This window comes from Rhipicephalus sanguineus, chromosome 10 (genome assembly GCF_013339695.2).
Source record: "Rhipicephalus sanguineus isolate Rsan-2018 chromosome 10, BIME_Rsan_1.4, whole genome shotgun sequence".
Classification (NCBI taxonomy): Eukaryota; Metazoa; Arthropoda; class Arachnida; order Ixodida; family Ixodidae; genus Rhipicephalus; species Rhipicephalus sanguineus.
Genome location: NC_051185.1, coordinates 6,864,942 through 6,883,685, shown reverse-complemented (window position 1 = coordinate 6,883,685; position 18,744 = coordinate 6,864,942). Strand labels below are relative to the sequence as shown.

Genomic DNA, 18,744 nt, shown 5'->3' with positions numbered 1-18,744 from the left:
CGTAATATTGCTGGCATTAATGATTTTAAAACACTTTTCTACGTAGGGCATTTTCTTGTTCCGGTTGGCTGTTCCATGGTTTCACGTGTTTGTGCGTCTTCTCTACTTCTGTTTGAAGACTCGGTCACATCGTAACGTCGCAAAAGCTGCAGCAAGCATGTACGTTACCAACGGCTCGAAAAGTCCAGCTTTTCTGCTACAGTTGGGCTATTTCGTGCACTGTACGTGTCACAGATGAGTGTCCAGTTGCTGTCCCTATTCCGGGTGTGTCGCACGGGTACAGTAAGCTCGTTAATAATGCCAACGAGTCACTGCTTGGCAACTGAAAATGCGTCTGAAACGACGAATCGCATAAACAGCCGCCACTCATGTCTGAGGTTTTTGCCGTCAGCGCCATCTCAAATAACAGGGGCATCGCGGATGCCTTCGTGGAGTGCGTTTCCTACGTGGACACCGCAGACATAACTTTGTTTTATTGAACGAACGCGGAATGGCGGCCCCGTGCGTCTGCCGTCCTTGATGCGTCGGCCGCGCCCCTTCTACCGTTCGCAGTTGTGAAGTCTACCGCTATGTGGCTTTCGGTGGCGCCTCTAACAACGGAGCACACTGCTCATAGGGAGGGGCGTCGTGCGGATTTCCATACTGGAGAAAACAAAGAAAGAGCACTACCAGTATAGTGGATGCTTGTGCAGTTTGATAAATGCATTTTGCTTTTAGATTAGAAGTCAATATATATTTTATTGACCCGCACTAAATATTTAGGATTTGCTCGATCAACAACATTGCACACCAATGCATCATGCTTTAACCAATACAAAACACCATTGAAGTCTTGAACATGTGATTTTCAGCCTTCCTGCTTTTTCCGATGCGCTTCAGTGATGCAAAGTTACGCGGATAATATGGCGGGGTCAGGAAGGTATTGTCAGCTGAGACGGCCTGCGTAATCTGTTTGTTAGACGTTTTTTAGCGAATATTTTTCTCACTGCATAACCGTCCTATCTTTCGGATATTGACTCGGTGTCGCATTAGTATAGCTCACCAATACATCCTGCGCGTTCAATTTCCGCTGATTCTCTGTCGTACCATTTGTCGCTGTGTAATCTCATTATTACATCTCCCCTGACGTGGCCTTAACGTGACAAGTGTCCGTGACCCCTGCCGTCCCGTGAATATATTGTCTTGTAACATTCTTCATTGATTGAAAGATTCTGGAACACGGGGTTTCGCTGGAGCCAACGTTTCGACAAGCGTCTTCTTCAAGGCTGCAACTCTTTACTTTTCTCTTACGGCCTAGTCGTTCACGCTAAACAGAACTTTCGAAAGCTTGACTAAGGCGCCTTTGCGCCTTCGCCTTTGCATCCCGACTGCCCATTTTGACCGCTGTCCAATATACTTCGCCGCTACCGCGGGCCGCCTCACACGTCAGATTGTACCTTCACAATCAATCAATCAATAAATCAATCAATCAATCAATCAATCAATCAATCAATCAATCAATCAATCAATCAATCAATCAATCAATCAATCAATCAATCAATCAATGTCTTTGTCGCCTTGTCAAGAAGCAGGCGAGGACTAAAGGCGTATGTGCGTGAAAAAGGTCCCCGTCCCCACATACATTTCATATCATGGTGAACATCCTTTTTTGGAGCTACTCTATATTCGTTTTCCCTCAGTCGTTCGTTGTGGTCTCTTGTAGGCCTCTTAGCGAGATTAGAGGGTTTACGGTCGTCTTTGTGCACGCGAATTCCTGTCGGTAAAGAATGTAGGACGCACACACGGTACGAGCTACGAGCGGGTCATTAAACATAACCCTTCGTCTCGGCCGGGCCGTACATCTACCGTAGCAGCGCCGTTTTCCGGTTCGTGTAAGGACATAAGTGATATTGATTGTCGCTCCGTAACACCGCTGTGCTAGCGCGCAGTGGCGTCTAGCGCCAGACGCCCGCGACACTCGACCCTTCCTTGCCTTCCGGGGCAGCCTGCACAAGCGGGCAGGTGGAGCCACCTATGTGGAGAAAAGAAGGGTTCGTTCGGTCGCGTTGCGTTTCGATCCAGCATATCCTTCGCCCATAACCAAGGCCGTCACCACGAAGCGCTGGAACTCGGCGAGAGAGTGTCGTGTCTGGAGCACATTAGTGGAGCGACTTCCATCGCATTAGGGCCTCAAGGTGAACTCCCGTCGGAAGTTATTTGAGACAGAAGGCTGTTGGCCGGCTAGCGCTTTCCTTGTCGGGAACCATGAAACGAACATTCCGTGGGCCAATAATGTGAGAAAGTTTTTACTCTGATAAAGCAGTACAAACGAGTTATGTTTTAACCAATTTGTTCATATGGGTGCGTTGGATTCTCCATTTAGGGGGGGGGGTGCAAGCGTGTCTCAAAACAACTCCCCCCCCCCCCCCCCGCTATAGCAAGAAATTTGCATGGCCATAACTCTGCACTTTAAACAATGACGGGACAGCTCGGACTGAGTAGTGGTATGGGGAAGAGTTTACGCCCCCCTTAGATGATTAGGGCGGGCGGCCTCTTCGCCTTGCCACCCCCCTCCCCGTGCGCACGCGTAAGAGTATGTCCGAATACTTTGTTGTGCGAACAGTTTTAGACTTAACGCGACTTTTCTTTTTTTATCGCTGCCGGAGAAACTGAAAATATCATGAGATGTTCGAACCATGCAATAAGGAGACTGCCACTTCCCCCACCAGAACGCCCCGGTGGCTCATTGGTTACGGTGCTCGGCTGCTGACCCGAAAGACGCGGGTTCGATCCCTCGGCCGCTGTGGCCGCATTGCGATGGAGGCGAAATGCTAGAGAGGGTGTTCAAACACTCTGTCTGTCCTTAAAAAATGCTAGAGGGTGTTCAAAATCTGCCCTGTCCTTAAAGCGAAAAGTATACAATCACTGCATACTGCCAGTTCTAACATATGGGGCTGAAACATGGAGGATAACAAAGCAACTAGAGAAAAAAAAACGTCACAGTTTCGCTGCAAGGGCGAAGTAATGAATGCGACAGCAACAAATTGGAGTGTCACACGAAGACCGGCAAGCAGCTTGAAACTTGCTGCACGCTGCTCAAGCACAAAGGACGCATGGATAGAATACACACTAAACGAGCGCGAACTAACAGCTGTCACTGCTCGACACTTCCAGCGCGCTGCTCAAACACGATGAAAGACGCACGAAGAGAACGCACAAGTATACACAGGACGAGCGCGAACTGACAACTGCCCCAATTGTTACTTTGTGTTTGAGCAGCGAGCTATAAGTGTCGACTATGCACAACCAACTAGCCCCTACTTTGGCTCTTCTATAGCTAGCAGCTCACTCTTTTCTCAAACGCGGCCGCTGCAGCGAGCGAAGTTGACCAGCGCTGTGTAACTTCAATGCAAACTTTGCGGTGAAAGCACAAGATGTATGTACAAACCGCCCCCATCACGAGATAAGCGCGCGCACGGGCGAATACGCCCTGTATAGGCAAAGTATAAGTAGTACAGGTAGGAGGCGCGCGCACATCGCAACTCCGGCGAAGAACGAGCTGGGCGACGGGCTGACGACCTTTAACCCTTCGCGCCATCTCGCTGGTGATCAAGAGAACACGCTGAAGCGCCTCCGAGCTCTGCGTGCGGTAAATGGCGTATATAAATAGCTCGCCGTTAGAAAGCTGAAGGATGTATGCTCCGTGGCCGAGTCGTTCAGCGCGGCGCGCTGCGGAGCGAGAGGTCGTAGGTTCGATTCCCTGGTCGCGCGCTTCGTAAAATATTTCTTCTGCATTATTTTTCTTTGTGGATATATATATATATATATATATATATATATATATATATATATATATATATATATGTATATATGGGACACGACGGCGACGCCTACGGCAAAAAACGCCGATAGTGTCCACATAATTGCCATGGCAATAAAAGTTGAGGGCCACCACACAACGTGCATTGGAACGCGAAATGATAGGAGTAACATTAAGACATCGGAGGATGGCAGAATGGGTCAGGGAACAAGCAGGGGTCGCACATATTCAAGTTGACATCAAGCGAAGGAAACGGACTTGGGCTGGCCACGTGATGCGTAGGACTGACAACCTGTGGACAGTAAGAGCAACAGAACGGTTACCAAGGGATGGGACACGCACTCGGGGAAGGCAGAGGGTTCAATGGAGCGATGAAATTAAGTCGTTCGCGGATATAAAATCGAATCAGCTCGCTCAGGATAGGGAGAACTCAAGATCATTTGCCGAGGCCTTCGTCCTGCAGTGGACTAAGACAGGCCAACGATGATGATGAGCATAGGCGTGCGCAGGGTTCCCCATTAGGGGGGGGAGGGCAAAGGTTCATCGCAGCGCCCCCCCCACCCTACTAAGTCAATGTATGGGGAAGATTTTTGAGCCCCCTCCCCTCTTAGGTGACTAGAAAGGTCAATGTACGGGTCGGATTTTGCGCCTCCCCCCTCTCAGATGGCGGCCGCCCCCTCTTCCCCCCTTGTGCGCACGCCTATGATGATGAGAAATTTGATCAGCAACTTGATGCTGTTGCTTTAAGGTTTGTTTGTAATGTGCGCCGTTATTTAGGTGGTACCCGTAAACTGCGCAATTTGTGCACTGCGCTTGCATTACATATGTCGAATGCACTGTGCATTTTCCTTTTTGTATTTTGAAACTTGCTGATTCTTTATGTCTTATAATCTAACGTCAGATATCACTAGCTTTGTACTTACACACATTTTGCTGTAATCGACGTTGTTCTTCATGTTATCCTACATTGTTCATACTTTTGTATCTAATTCCCCCCCCCCCCCCTTGCACAATGCTTCAGTAAGGCCTGTAAGGTGTTTGTAAATAAATGAATAATAAATGACGATGATGGTGGCGTGTCCGCAGTATATGTTAACCTGGACGCCTCTCTCGCTCAGGCGGATGATCGGCCGGGCGTGCGGCGGCGGCGCCTGCTGAGCCGCGCGATGCAGCGTGCCCGGTCGTTGTCGTCGCTGCCGCCGGAGCCGTTCATGATCATGCGCAGCAAGGCCCTCAACCGGCGCGTGGTCATCAACGTGGGAGGCGTGCGCCACGAGGTGCTGTGGCGTACCCTTGAGCGGCTGCCGCACACGCGCCTCGGCCGTCTTCGCGAGTGCAACACGCACGAGGCGCTGGCCGAGCTCTGCGACGACTACTCGCTCGCCGACAATGAGTACTTCTTCGACCGGCACCCGCGCTCTTTTGGCGCCGTGCTCAACTTTTTCCGCACCGGGAAGCTGCACTTGGTGGAGGAGATGTGCGTGATGGCGTTTAGTGACGACCTCGAGTACTGGGGCATCGACGAGCTCTACCTGGAGTCCTGCTGCCAGCACCGTTACCACCAGCGCAAGGAGCACGTCCACGAGGAGATGCGCAAGGAAGCCGAGTCTCTGAGGCAACGGGACGAAGAGTACTTCGGCGAAGGACGGCGAGCCCAGCTGCAGAAGTTCCTGTGGGACCTGCTCGAAAAGCCCACCTCGTCTCTGGCTGCCCGGGTGAGAGTGCGCAAGTGTGTGTTTATGTGTTGTCGCTTTGTTTGCTGTTCCGCTATCTTTGTTTGCTTTTTTTCCTCTCTTTTCTTTCGGTCCGCGCGCAGCAGGTGCTCTCTCTGTCTGTCTGTCTCGCTCTCTTTATGCTCTGGGGATGGGCAGCGCGAGAGGCCGCGCGTCGCCGATGCAGCAGGCGCCACTGGCGCTGCTGTGGCCAGGGCGGGGGCAGAGAAACCAAGAGGCGGCGAAAACGCGAGTGTGTTCCCCCAGGTGGTGGCAGTGCTGTCGATCCTCTTCATCATCCTGTCGACGATCGCGCTGACGCTCAACACGCTGCCCGAGCTGCAAGAGCGTGACCTCAAGGGCGAGGTGGTGGACAACCCAAAGCTGGCGCTGGTCGAGGCCGTCTGCATCACCTGGTTCACGCTCGAGTACCTGCTGCGGTTCCTGTCGTCGCCTAACAAGTGGAAGTTCTTCAAGGGTGTGCTCAACGTCATCGACCTGCTGGCCATCCTGCCATACTTCATCTCGCTCTTCCTCACCGAGACGAGCAGCAAGAAGCAGGACCAGTTCCAGGATGTGCGTCGTGTGGTGCAAATCTTTCGCATCATGCGCATCCTGCGAATCCTCAAGTTGGCCCGCCACTCGACCGGGTTGCAGAGCCTGGGCTTCACGCTACGCAACAGCTACAAGGAGCTCGGGTTGCTCATGCTGTTCCTGGCTATCGGCATCATGATCTTCTCCAGTCTAGCCTACTTCGCTGAAAAGGAGGTGGCCGACACCAAGTTCACCAGCATCCCGGAGACTTTCTGGTGGGCAAGTATCACCATGACTACTGTCGGCTACGGAGATATCTGTCCGACCACGCCTCTGGGCAAGATTGTCGGTAGCGTCTGCTGTATCTGCGGCGTGCTCGTCATTGCGCTGCCCATCCCCATCATCGTGAACAACTTCGCCGAGTTCTACAAGAACCAGATGCGTCGGGAGAAAGCTCTCAAGCGCAAGGAGGCGCTGGAGCGTGCCAGGCGCGAAGGCAGCATCGTCTCCTTCCACCACGTCAACCTGCGCGACGCCTTCGCCAAGAGCATGGACTTGGTCGACGTCCTTGTGGACACGGCCCACGGCGCTTCCCAGGTACGCCCGTCGTGGCCTTTTCTTTTTTTTTGGCTGTGGAATTTCGTATGTGTGGTGACGACTATTCAGGGGCGCGTTTTAACTTACTCAGCATTGCGTAGAAAAGTAACCGAGAGGCTGCCGTATTGACCAGCACTGTCCAAAAGCTTACAAAATTGCATCGAGTTATACTACTGCATTGCGTTCGTGCATGAAACAGTGGCCGCGCAATAACTCGTATTATGTATTTATTATGCCGATTCGCGTCGCGTGTCCTTCCATACTTATCACTAAAGAACACAAGAACGAATGTTGAAGGGCGTTGTTAGAAACCGCGCAGGCATGCTCGCAAATCGACAAACGCCTTGGACAGTGCTCTGAAAAGATTCTCTCCAAGTATGAGCAGCGTCCAGCCACGCGGTCAGCCTCCATGACACCGACAACGGAACGGCGTCGACGAGGCGAATGAATCGGGCGCGCTTCTCCGCACTCGTCGAACCCCCGCGCAGGGTGACGCCATCAGCCTCGGCGAAGAGTCCGCAGCCCGCCTGAACGCCGGCTGCTTCCGCAACTACGAGCACACGCTGGCGGCCAGCGGCGGCTGCTCGGGTCCACCTGGAGGAGGAGGAGCCCGGGGCGCCGCCGACCCCTTGCTGCTGCCGGAGCCGCTCAACTCTCTCAGCGGCAGCCGCCAGCAGGCGGCGGGCCAGACGCTGGCGGCCTCGCCCGTGAGTCTCGGCTCGGGGGCGTCGGGGACGAGCGCCGGGGGCTGCGGGCTTGCCTTGCAGGTGGCTCGAGCGCGTAGTGCCCCGCGCTAGGATCTCTACCGCTTGGAGACCGGGCCAGGTAGCGTACAAAACGCACACGCAAAAAAAGCACGCACCACTCAAACCACTTGGCCAGCCGCACTAACTCTGCCCGCCGCTCTGCTTGTCTGTCTGTCGCCGAACCGCCGCCAGCAGCCTCCGGCGCTCGTCCCTCGCTGCTGGCCGGTTCGGCCTCCTCGTCCCCTCGGCCCTCTTTTTCTATCCGCTGTGCTTCTCTCTCCTCCGGCCGGCTTCGTGCCGCTACGGCCTGAGGGCGCCGGCGAGAGCGTGACTTTGATGACTCGCAGGAGCTCAAGGAGTTCCTCGAAGGCGACTTCCGGGCCAACATAGAGCTCAAGACTATCAACCGCTGGGACGTCGGCAGCGTGGAGAGCTCGGACACGTACCTGTCCTGCGCCACGCAGCCGTTCGCCTCGCAGGCGGACCTGAGCCAAGAACCGATGGCCGGCCAACAGCAGCCGCAGTCGCAGCCAGTGCAGCTGGTCCGACCACGGTTCCTGCAAGGCGTGCGCACCAAGGCCCGCTTTGACCCCGTGGACGCCACTCGGGCGCTTCGACCTGACACCATCGAGCTGCCGCGGCCCGAGCCGCACGTTTTCGCGCCCTCGGCCACGCACAAGGCGTCGCCTTTCTCCAAAGGTATTCTATTCCAAATTCTATGCGTGTACGCTCTAAACGTTCGTCGTCACCAGAGCACTTTGATGCACCGCAGTATGTGCGCGCGAAAAGCCGGACACACACGTGCCTCCACCGGTCATCGCGTCATGCATCATTTCTCCTTCGAGCGAAGTAATATAGGTTGAGAAGACCGCGACGCGAGGTCGTCACGTTGTATGTGTAAAGCTTTAGGGGCTAAACGACGTCGTTGTTTAACTATTAATTTCTTTCGTCGATATATACCACGTTCAGCGCTTTAAACACCAACAGACGCACTTATGTGTAACCCTATAATCTGCTGCCGGTTGGAAGTACCACGCATAAACGAACGCATGTCTCCAGACTCATTACTATTCACTAGTGCATCATTTCAGTAGAGGGTGAATGAAGGACTGACGTCACTCCGTAGTGTGCGCTGCGCCTCCCTCTCGCCCAGTAGCGCTCACGTCGCGCGCGCCCGGTGCTCTCGCTTTGTTGCGCCGGCTCTGTGGTCACGTCTATAGTGTACTAGAATTATTCTAGTACACTATAGTCACGTCCAACGTTACTAGAACAAAGTTTGTTCTAGTAACGTTGGTCACGTCAGCACCAGGTGGCGTGTAACGTGCGCCTCGCGCGGCGCTCGCTTGGTGGCGGGCCGTTCTCCGCGTTTCGGCGCTCGCTCCGCGCACCCTGTGCCGGTGTTGACAAAGCTTAAAGTTAATAGGAAATATGATTATCGCAAAATCAAATTAGGGTAGCACTGATTAATTAGTGAAAGTTGCATTAGTGACAGCTAATTTGTGACGGTTAATTAGAGAACGTTGGACATCAATGTAAAGTGCGCCGTAAGATAGCTACGCCGGATGGCTTTCGCCTTTGAATCGTCTTAGAAGAATGCGTACGTTTTTTTTGTTTTTTTTGCTAAATAGGTGTCCTCCTTGTGCGTACCGGTGTTGTTTCCATTAAAAGGCCGGGCAGCAAGCCAGCTCCTGTAATTTTCGTGCGCAGTGCTGACGCTGTTCGGCGGCCAGTCGGGCAGGTACGGCGGCGCTGGAGATCCCGGCATGCGGCCAGAGCAGACCGTAACGGCGAGCCGCGGAGCAGCCAAGTCCATCCTGAAGAAGCCCGAGGAGCGGGCCACGGCGTCGACGGGCACCGCGACCACGCCCAGCCTGGGCGCACTGTGCGTGCATACAGTGGACGTGATGTGTTCGCCCGTGCGTGCTGAGAGGACGCCCCTGCTCACCGCGCAAGAGGACGGCAGCCCCGCAAGGGAGCCGCCCTCGTAGCCAGGTGGGGCTACAGGCCAACACTGCATCGGCTCGCAGACAACACACGAGGTTTTTCGGTGTCACGGACAAAGGTCTTGGCAAGGGTTTCCGCAGCTTAACTCTCGGTTTTTTTTTTTTTTTTCAATTTTGCTTTGCGTCAGCCCACGTTTTTGTACGGTGAAGCTTACACATTGTGTTGTGGTGAAACATATTAAGATAGGAAATGGGACACGGTAACAGGGGCCTTGTATGCGTTGCTTTATTTTACACGTGAGCACGCACCGTCTCCAGTCGTGGTACGAATACCGAGACGTCCATTGAGTGTGCTGGGAGACCTTCAGATATGTTTCCGACCCCGATGTGGCGACTTATGCCTTAGTTGCGGTTTTGCTGGTATTAAAAAGGCATCGGTCGGCCGTCGTGCGAATTTCGAGAAAGGATATCCTGTAGATCACCTACTGCACGGCCAAAATCATCCATGGTAATAAGCGTGCGCAGCGTCTTTCAATAGGACGGGGGGGGGGGGGGGGGTGCAAGCTTCATCGCAGCCCCCCCCCCCCCCTCCCGGTTGGTTGAGTCCAAAAGCAAACAAACTTCGCAATGGATAGAAAACTTAAAATGAAGCGATGTCGTGCTTTTCACAATTGTCCGACATTGGTCCGCAGCTTTAGGGGGTAAAGGTGGGAAGAAAACCGATCTTTTAATGCGACATCAGAGGTCTTTGGTCGTCATTATCGTAAAAAAACATGCGTAACCCCGCACGTTAAAAAATGACTTGGCACCCCCCCCCCTTGTTCTTTAGGGGGTGATGAGCTCCTGGCACTGTCCTCGATAGGTGTGATTGATTTCATTGTGCAGGTCGGCAAGTGCCTCACGCGTTAAAATGGGAAGACTATAACCGAGGAGACAGCGTGCTCACAACCATCTTATAAATGGCTCTGAGGGCCTGCCAGTTCACGCACTAGGTGTCTCAATGTTCGTATTGTCGCTGGAGAGAGTGTTTCAAAGCATGTATAATTTAGGAACATATATTTGCCCTGTTACTGTGCCCCCTTGACGCTCCTAATATGCTTCACCGCAACACGCTTTGTAAGCTTCGCCGCACATCAGTACTGTATGCGGCGAAGCTAACTTTAGAGAAATGGCAGTTGAGCTACGCATAAGACCCTTGCCTGTAATACAAGTGCGTTTGCATTCCGCCCCCTTGAGAGTTCAGCCACCAAGAATAGTAATCGATTCCGCGACATCAGCAGCAAAAAGCCCCAGGCAATGTACAGTACGGTCCACTGTTAAAGGGAACACTCCAATGAGCACCTTTCATTTTGCTAGCCCTATAACAGCAAGTGGACAGGGAAACATTGTTCATGCACTGACACTGCACTAGTCTGTCAAGAAGAGGCAAAACTGTCAACCACCAGTAGTCTTATGCAAATCTAAGCCACTATGTTTTTGCAAGAGAGCGAAATCCAAACGTGCCCTGCACGCAAGTGTTCCCTTTAACAGTGGACCCGCCTGTACAACTGTGTTTTGTTTATCAGGGGACCATGGCCCGCACATAGCTTTCTTCTTTTTTTACATTATGCAACATTTTGCAGTGTGTGGCATAACGCTCATCGATTCCCGTGGCGTCGGGAGGTTTCTCTACTGCCTACATTTCGTCTGCAAGTATTCTGACAAGTATCTCGCAGGCCAAGCATACGTCTCTTCGCCTTTCCCAGTGCCAAGCGCTTGAGCACCGCCCTTGGCTCACTTGCTTGTTTACATGGGCATTTCTCGGTGTGTGTGTGTGTGTGTGTGTGTGTGTGTGTGTGTGTGTGTGTGTGTGTGTGTGTGTGTGTGTGTGTGTGTGTGTGTGTGTGTGTGTGTGTGCGTGTGCGTGTGCGCGCGCGTGTGTGTGTGTGTGGTGTGTGTGCGCGCGCGCGCGCGCGCGCGTGTGTGTGTGTGTGCGTGCGTGCGTGCGTGCGTGTGTGTGTGTGTGTGTGCGTGCGTGTGTGTGTGTGTGTGTGTGTGTGTGTGTGTGTGTGTGTGTGTGTGTGTGTGTGTGTGTGTGTGTGTGTGAGAGAGAGAGAGAGAGAGAGAGAGCGCGCTCTCGCACACACCAAAGTTTATTCCACACGTGGTATGCCCGCCTGTTGTGTCGAATCAGAGCCTATTTGCAACTTAACAGTTCGGTGTCACGTGACCTGACCAGAAGCTTCACGAATGACGTCGTCATACCGCCGCCGTACAGCTTGAATAGTTCTGGCAGGCGTTGCATAAGTATCGCTATTTTGTCAGTGGTTTGTCACTGGGGGACCAGTAATCTGCGCCGTGCCGCTTCGCGGTCCTCACTATTTTGCCAGCATCACTGCTGCCAGAACCAGAGTCTACAGCGACGAGCCGCTCTACCACAGACGTCATGCGTGTCGTTTCTGCCCAGCCCACGTGACCACGAGCTGTTGGGGAATGTGTTGAGGTGCAAATAGAGACTCTCGCTGTCGTATTGTCGCATTGCGCTGCTCACAATCTTTTCCGCTTAGACATTCCACAATTTTATCACTTGTACTCTTAACCTTATATTAGATTTATTCCATATGAGCTTCGTGGCATCTGCGGTGTAGGAAGCATTCACGTTACGTCAAAGGACGCCATCTTGTTGTAAGATTCGATGCTTCCGGAGATAAGCAAGCCTAGCTAAAGCGCAGCTTTTCGCCGAGCTGGCTGCACAATAAAATGGTGATCTCGTCGAAGCCAGTATATTCCCGCTCTTGGTTTATGTCAGCTATCGGCCAATAGCAGCAATCTGCTCTATGACGACATATAGCAGGCGCCGGCAGCCTCGAAGATGGTGTGAGGACGGGCCTGTGCATGTCAAAAGTGCGCTTGAACAAAATGGCAACTTCGTACTTCGCTTGTACACTCTACGTGCCGCGCAAGACAACATAAATTTGGTCGAGCTGTTCAGAGCAGTGTTTGTTGTTCGTAGAATGTGACTTTCCATAAAGCCCGAGGGGTGGTTCAGGACAACACCCAGGTGGTGTTGTTCAGGACCCCTTTAAAGGGCCCCTGCAACACTTTTCCAAATTATCATCGAATGAGTTTATTAAAGAAGTTGTCTCACTAATCAACTGCCGCAAAAATTTTAGAATCCGTCAAGTACGAGTGGAGTTACAATGATTTGTCGCACGATTTAAGCGCTTTCTTTCTCCATTCGTACTTGCGAGCGCGCTGAAAGCTACGCAAGGAGGGACGACAAGGGGGCAGGAAACTACGTCCGTTTGTCAGCGAGCGTCATGACCTTGGCCACTTTGTTTTATTTTCTTTCTTTGAACGCGCGGTTTATTCTATACTGTGCGTAATTCAATCACTACAGTGTGCAGCGCTGGAACGTCGCGGCGTCCCGTGGCGGCCGCGGTAACCATGAAGCTCACGAAGCTCAAATCAGCCAATGGCCGCGGACTTTGGGTTTATGGCGCGTTCATTCGGGTTTATGGCATCATTTGTCGAGAGAAGAGCGAGCGATTTCTAGCTGACTTTGAGAAATAATTGTAAATTTCAGGCTATAATGTTTGGCTCACATGTTCTCGTGAGCCTCAACTACCGATCGGCAGCGTTTTCTGACCATGCTCAAAAAATGTTGCAGGACCCCTTTAGCCAAACACGAGGCTTCCGTAGCGGTTGTCCAGCACGTGATCACCCGCTAGAGCACCAGCAGAGACTTTCCACCGTTCTTATTCCTTGTTTTGTGCCTTGCAGGGTGGCCCAGTGCGTGGAAGGTTCCGTAAAGGGGACAGCAGCATCTCACGGCGCTTCCCGGGCGCCGTCGCGGGCGCCCTGACATTTGGGGCCTCGGTGGGGAGTGCCTGTCTCCTCTCTCCTCCGGGTCTCCCCACCGAGGCCCCAGGTGGCGCCGCGCGAGCGCCCGGGATGCCCGGAGGAGACCCCCATCGTCATCGACACCCGCCGCCGCAGCGGCAGCAGCCACCGACGATATGTGTGTGACTTCATCTCTCGCTCATGTACATACCTCATCGGACAGAAGCCATTTCCTCGTCGCCATTGTTTTCTTTTTATATCTAGACTGCTCTCGCATTCTTGGTGCGAATAACGACGCTGCTCACTCACGCCTTCGTGTCACTCAGCGCGCTGCAACCATTTCTCTGTGTGTGCCACGAAGAACGCTCGGAGAGGGACGGACACGACTTGTTTCGCATTAGCGGCCGCCAGTGAAGCGCGTCAAATATTGCTGCTGGCAGCAATGACGTGTTGTGCTTTTTTTCTTGTTTTGTTTTTTCTATTTGACGTAGCTCAATTGCACCGTTAGCGATACCACAAATGGCAATCTTAATTAAGCCTAATATGCCACGTGCCAGTGCTGCCCGAGTTGTTTTGCGTGTCTCAGACCGTGTCTTGGTCGCTGCCTAGCCACGGACACGGTACAAGCGGACCGAAGATGCCCATCTTGCTATACGATCACGTTTGCGAATACAGTTGCACATAGTGTGCGCTTCCGTTAATCATTTTTCGGTGCAATGCCGTAGTAAACTCTGCAGCCCTATGGACTGTCCGATCGGGCGACTATGGATATTGTTAAAGGTTTCGTTACGCTGGGTTACTGTCTGCTGCAGCTGTTTTTTATTCGTCGGTACAGTTTTGGTGGCGCTAGCGAATTTGAGGGCTGCGCCTTTCATATGGTTACAGTCTAGTTACCGCGTGTTTGTCACAAGCCCGTTTTCCAGTGCGATGCAACTTTCTGAGTATGTGTTCGCGAGTGTTGTATGCAAGCGTAGAAAAAAACAGCTACCGGTTGTGAGCTACCCGCAACGTCTATGCATTGAAAATCCGTTGATCGTTGTGACAGCGATGGCAGCTACGCCGACACGAAATCGCGCCGCGCCCGAGACGAGGACCGGAGAGAAACGCTGTGAAACGCATGCAGGCCGAACTCACGTGTAATGATCGAGGCCGTTGATTCTCCACTCGTAGCTTTGCAAGTTAAAAAAAAAAGAGTAATTGGTGCATGAAGAGCGTACTCGCGAAGTCACGTGACCTACCTCCGTGTACTTTCGACTCTGTTGCGGTGCGCGATTGACTATCCTCAGCATACCTATTACGGCGCATTCTATCCGTCGGGGTCCTGCTGTGGAAGGTGCTATAAAATTCAATTTCTAGGGACGGCGCAATTTAGGGAATGAATGCTAGACTGACGGGAACAAGATTTGCGCACAGGGTCAACAATTATTCTCAGACTAAGCGTACGCCGGCATCTGGCTGGCTTCGACGTAGGAAACACTCCTTGCTTTTGTAAGCGCGGCTTTGAGAATGTTAACACAAGCAGTGTGCGGATGCTTTACCGCCGCCTGCTTATTATCTGGTGTCGAGGTCGAAAGCTTACGGCACGCGAGTCGTGCTCTTTTTTGTGTACAACACAGCCACTTTGTCTACGCAGCATTTTCCGCCGCTATGTTTCCTGCCACGTGACACTCGAAGAGCAAAGTTCCTTCCGTCCTTCTGCACAGCTTCAGTGGCGGGCTGTTAACTATGTGTGTCCCGGTTAATTTTGCGTTGCAGCCGCGGCATCTTGAATTTTGTCGATGTGACGTACAGTACTCGCAGACTAAGGGAGTCTTGCATGGGCGTTGCATCAATTTCATTCCATTAATGAGGAGCGCGTGTCTTCGGCCGGGTTGACGATGCTTTGAAATAAGCATATAAAATAAAATGCCGTTAGTAAAACATTAAATTCGTCCCTCAAGAAGATTAGTGGATCCCGCGACGTTAACCAATTTTTGCGTTGCCCTTAGCGTAACCCGTAATTCAATGGTGTTCCCTGGCAGGTGATCAAGAATGTGACACCTTGTCCGGTGCCGCTTAGGACGTATATTACGTTTTGGCGTAAATGTGTGCACTTTATTTTATAGTTGCACTCTTATTTTTGTTGCCATTGCGACAGCCTTCAGGGAGGCGCGGGATCATACCGTTCTCGATCACGCTTGTTATTGTGGCCGCTTTGTAAGTGACTATGTGCCTGAAAAAGCTATAGTGCTGTCAACATTTGCGTGAAGTTGAACTCGGTCGCTTAGGTAGCCAGGCGTACGAAGCTCCACGTCTGCATTAGGAGAAACCGCGTTTGGAACCATCAATCACGGGATCCGATAGCAGTTACGTAGCGCGCGCAGGCGCAGTAGAAACAGGTCATACAGCTTCGCATTCCAAATGTACGCAAATTATCTGCAATTAGTATAATGCACAAGGCTATCGCAGCTGGAAAGGTTCTTGCACCCAGCGACTAGACGATTGCGCTTATTGAACGGTCGTCACGTTCTACTCCAACGGTGATCTCTGGTGTTAAGGCACCGTACAAATCCTGACGTCACGCGGAGGAATACACGAGAGCATAGAGTAATATCCAAGAAACTCTGTGGTTGTAAATCATTCCTTTCAGGAAGTGTGAGACAGCGTTAGCTAGGCAGCCGCCAAGAGGGCGTTACCGCTAGCTTCGCATCTTTAATCAAAGAAAAATGTTTCGTTTTTTGTGTGCCAAATGAGGCATATGTACTACGAGCATCTTCGCCGTGATCAGATTGATCTACACGAACTGCGTGAAACCTGGGCTCTCCCAACTGTGCCGACGCACCATATACGTAGAAACACGTTATTTTTTCGCTCGCCAGTGGCTCGCGATTAAACAGGAAAAAAAAAAAGTATCGTGTAGTAGAAATGCCTGTTGCACACGCGTCTTCAATATGTGTAGCGTACACCGCATGCCCGCGCTTCGACTGCACGATGTCCACAGATCTCCGCGTGCAAACGCGTCTTTCTCAGCTCAAGGCATCTCTCTATCTCTCCTAGCCTTTATTCCCGCGCTGTAACAATAATATCGCCACCACCAACTGCGCCGCCTTCGGCAGCGAGCAGCAGACGCGTGTGTCAGTCACCAATATCCTCACAGCGCCATTGTAAACTCATTTTCACCGTTCCTTTCTTGACGGGGGATGGATGGATGGATGGCGGTGTGCTGGAAGCGTTTCTTGGCGAGCGTATATGACCGGCCCCCATTTGTTTATCCGGTCGAGAAGGTTCTTTCGTCAGGCGCTCGGTGCCCTGCCCTAGCTGGGCTTTTTTTTTTCCCAGCGTTTTTGAGAGTGGCGCCATGCAACGGACAGCTCGGCCGGCAGCGGCGGCAGACTTGACTTGGCTGCGTGCCAACTGGCGCGCCCGCTCGTCTGAATCCATACAACAAAACGTGCCGCTGCTGGGAAAAGGGGACGCCTGCTGCTTGCGTCGTACTCATCCACACGGCCAGCATTTATTTCGCGATCGTTACTATGAGGACACTGCGTGGAGCCGGCTGAGGAGACCCACTTCGGAGACCCTCTCATTTCTATTGTTACTTTTTCTCTCGGGAAGCAACAGCACAGTTGGCTCCGAAGAAGATTCCTTTTTCGAGACGATCCCATCGCAATACATTGACTCCCATTCCAAGAAACTGAAGAATAAAAGTGATTCTATTCTTTTATGTTTGTGCTTACGTGATTGTGTGCATCGACAAAAAGGAACGACGGTTCCAACAGCACCCGCTTCGATTGTGCCCTGTCGCCTTTCGTCGCGGCGTTTTATTGATTGCGCGAATAAGGTCGCTACTTCTGTGTGCGCCCGTACATACAATGTTGGCCGGTTAAACACATTACTCATAATAATTGTTCGTGTTTTACGTGCCTAAACCACGATGTGATTATGAGGCACGCCTTAGTGGGATCTTAGATTAATTTTCACCACCCAGGGCTCTTTAAAGGGACACGAAAGTGAAACAGTGAATCATATTGGATTGATAAATTGTAGTCTGAAAACTCTAATGACGTTAATTTCACAATCACAAGCTTAGTAATAGAGGAGAAAATTAAGGTCAAACTTTAATTTTTAAATTTCGCGCTGAAATCCTCGCACGTGACGTCACGAATTTCAAAGTGCATTTTTCGTATTTTATCGGCATTGGCTCAACGAAATTTTCTAAAACTTGGTGGGTTAAGCCTCTGGCCCCTTCAAAGGACGCTGTACTTCATATTTACCAATTAAAAAATAAGTAGGCCCTAGTAAACGCCGTCAAAATCCATGACGTCACTGTCTGATTGGTACGTGCGGGAATTTCAGGATGGCATCGCCACGCGCATTTTCTTTTTGCGCGTTTTCTCGTTTACCAAGCGTCTTTCCCTCAAGGGGGGTATTACATAAGGGTAGCGACAAGAGTAGCGAAAGTAATTTACTAATACGAGAAAAATCGTTTTTCTCTTCAGTGTCCCTTTAAATCTACGTACAGAGGCATTTTATTGTTTCGCCCCCATTGAAATGCGGCCACCATGGCCACGAATCGAACCCGTGCCCTTGAGCTTTGCTGATTAAACACAGGGAGGGGAATACGGTCTCGCATGAGCCAAGAGGCTGGTCACATACTAACCTTCACAGATATTTGTTCTTGCAACGCTTCTTTGGAACGCTTGCCTGCAGGACGTACGCGACCGACCACCGACATCACGATGTCTTCACAGCTTCGGAGGATGTGTATTTCAGTGGTTTCAACACGTGATACAGCCGGCTTTCGTTTGTTCGACCTTGATGAAACCGATAGAAGTGGCGAATTAGCCAACGGGTCGAATTAAAAAGGGAAGTCATTCAAACGTACCACTACGTTCTGTGACAGTGTCGGTCTAATGTGTCCTTTCGTTGTGCAGTTTCCACTGGGTTCAAAACGCAAAACAAAATGCAACCAAGTCTAACGGGCATGACTAACAAGAAGAAAAAAGTAGCGTGAATCTGAATGTGTCATTCAGAAAAGGATAATCCGACAGAGTAAGTTATGGTAATTTTGTTTGCGCGTAAAGCCCATAATCGTGTACTCTATTCTACGCTGCGCAACATAGTAACGCTCTTTGCACATGACGTCAGACAGTCGCAGCGTCCGTAATGGTACTTTATAATGGTGGCTATAGGATGATGTCAGTGTATCATATTCAATGCCACGGAACGCTGCTGGCTTGTGTGCGAGAACTTACAGCAGAACCGCACCTTGCCACAACAAATGCAACTTTCCGACATAACTGGTCTTCCAACATGGCGGCTAAGATGACGTCAGTACCAGCTAACATAGGCGTTCGCACGAGGGAGACAGGTGTGTGTGTGTGTGTGGAGGGGTGTGGGGGGGGGGCAATTCTGCCCCATACCTTTACTCAGTCGGACCTTTCACGCCATTTTTTTAATGCGCAGGGTTATGCTATACGCATGATTTTTCACAATAACGGCGACAGAGCACTCTTGGCGGTCAATTCAAAGCATTCCTATATCTTTACCCCCGGAAAGGTGGGGCTTGTGGCAGGCCGTTGACGCCATCACTTCATATTTACATTTCCATC

General features: G+C 51.6%; 1 protein-coding gene across 3 annotated transcripts in view; it reads left to right on the top strand.

The window, feature by feature from the left end:
- LOC119406914 (potassium voltage-gated channel protein Shab) overlaps positions 1-16,856 on the top strand; it is a 34,546-nt gene extending 17,690 nt beyond the window's left edge. The window contains exons 2-7 of one of the 3 annotated variants that reach the window (XM_037673698.2): positions 4,918-5,514; positions 5,779-6,642; positions 7,131-7,349; positions 7,736-8,087; positions 9,096-9,380; positions 13,094-16,856. In XM_037673698.2, the coding sequence (XP_037529626.1) occupies positions 4,966-5,514; positions 5,779-6,642; positions 7,131-7,349; positions 7,736-8,087; positions 9,096-9,376 (2,265 nt within the window). In that variant the 5' untranslated portion in view covers positions 4,918-4,965 and the 3' untranslated portion in view covers positions 9,377-9,380; positions 13,094-16,856. Of the gene's footprint in view, positions 1-4,917; positions 6,643-7,130; positions 7,468-7,735; positions 8,088-9,095; positions 9,381-13,093 lie in introns of those variants that run through there. The other 2 variants (XM_037673696.2, XM_037673699.2) reach the window with 2 other exon arrangements.
- The last annotated feature ends 1,888 nt before the right edge of the window (positions 16,857-18,744 follow it).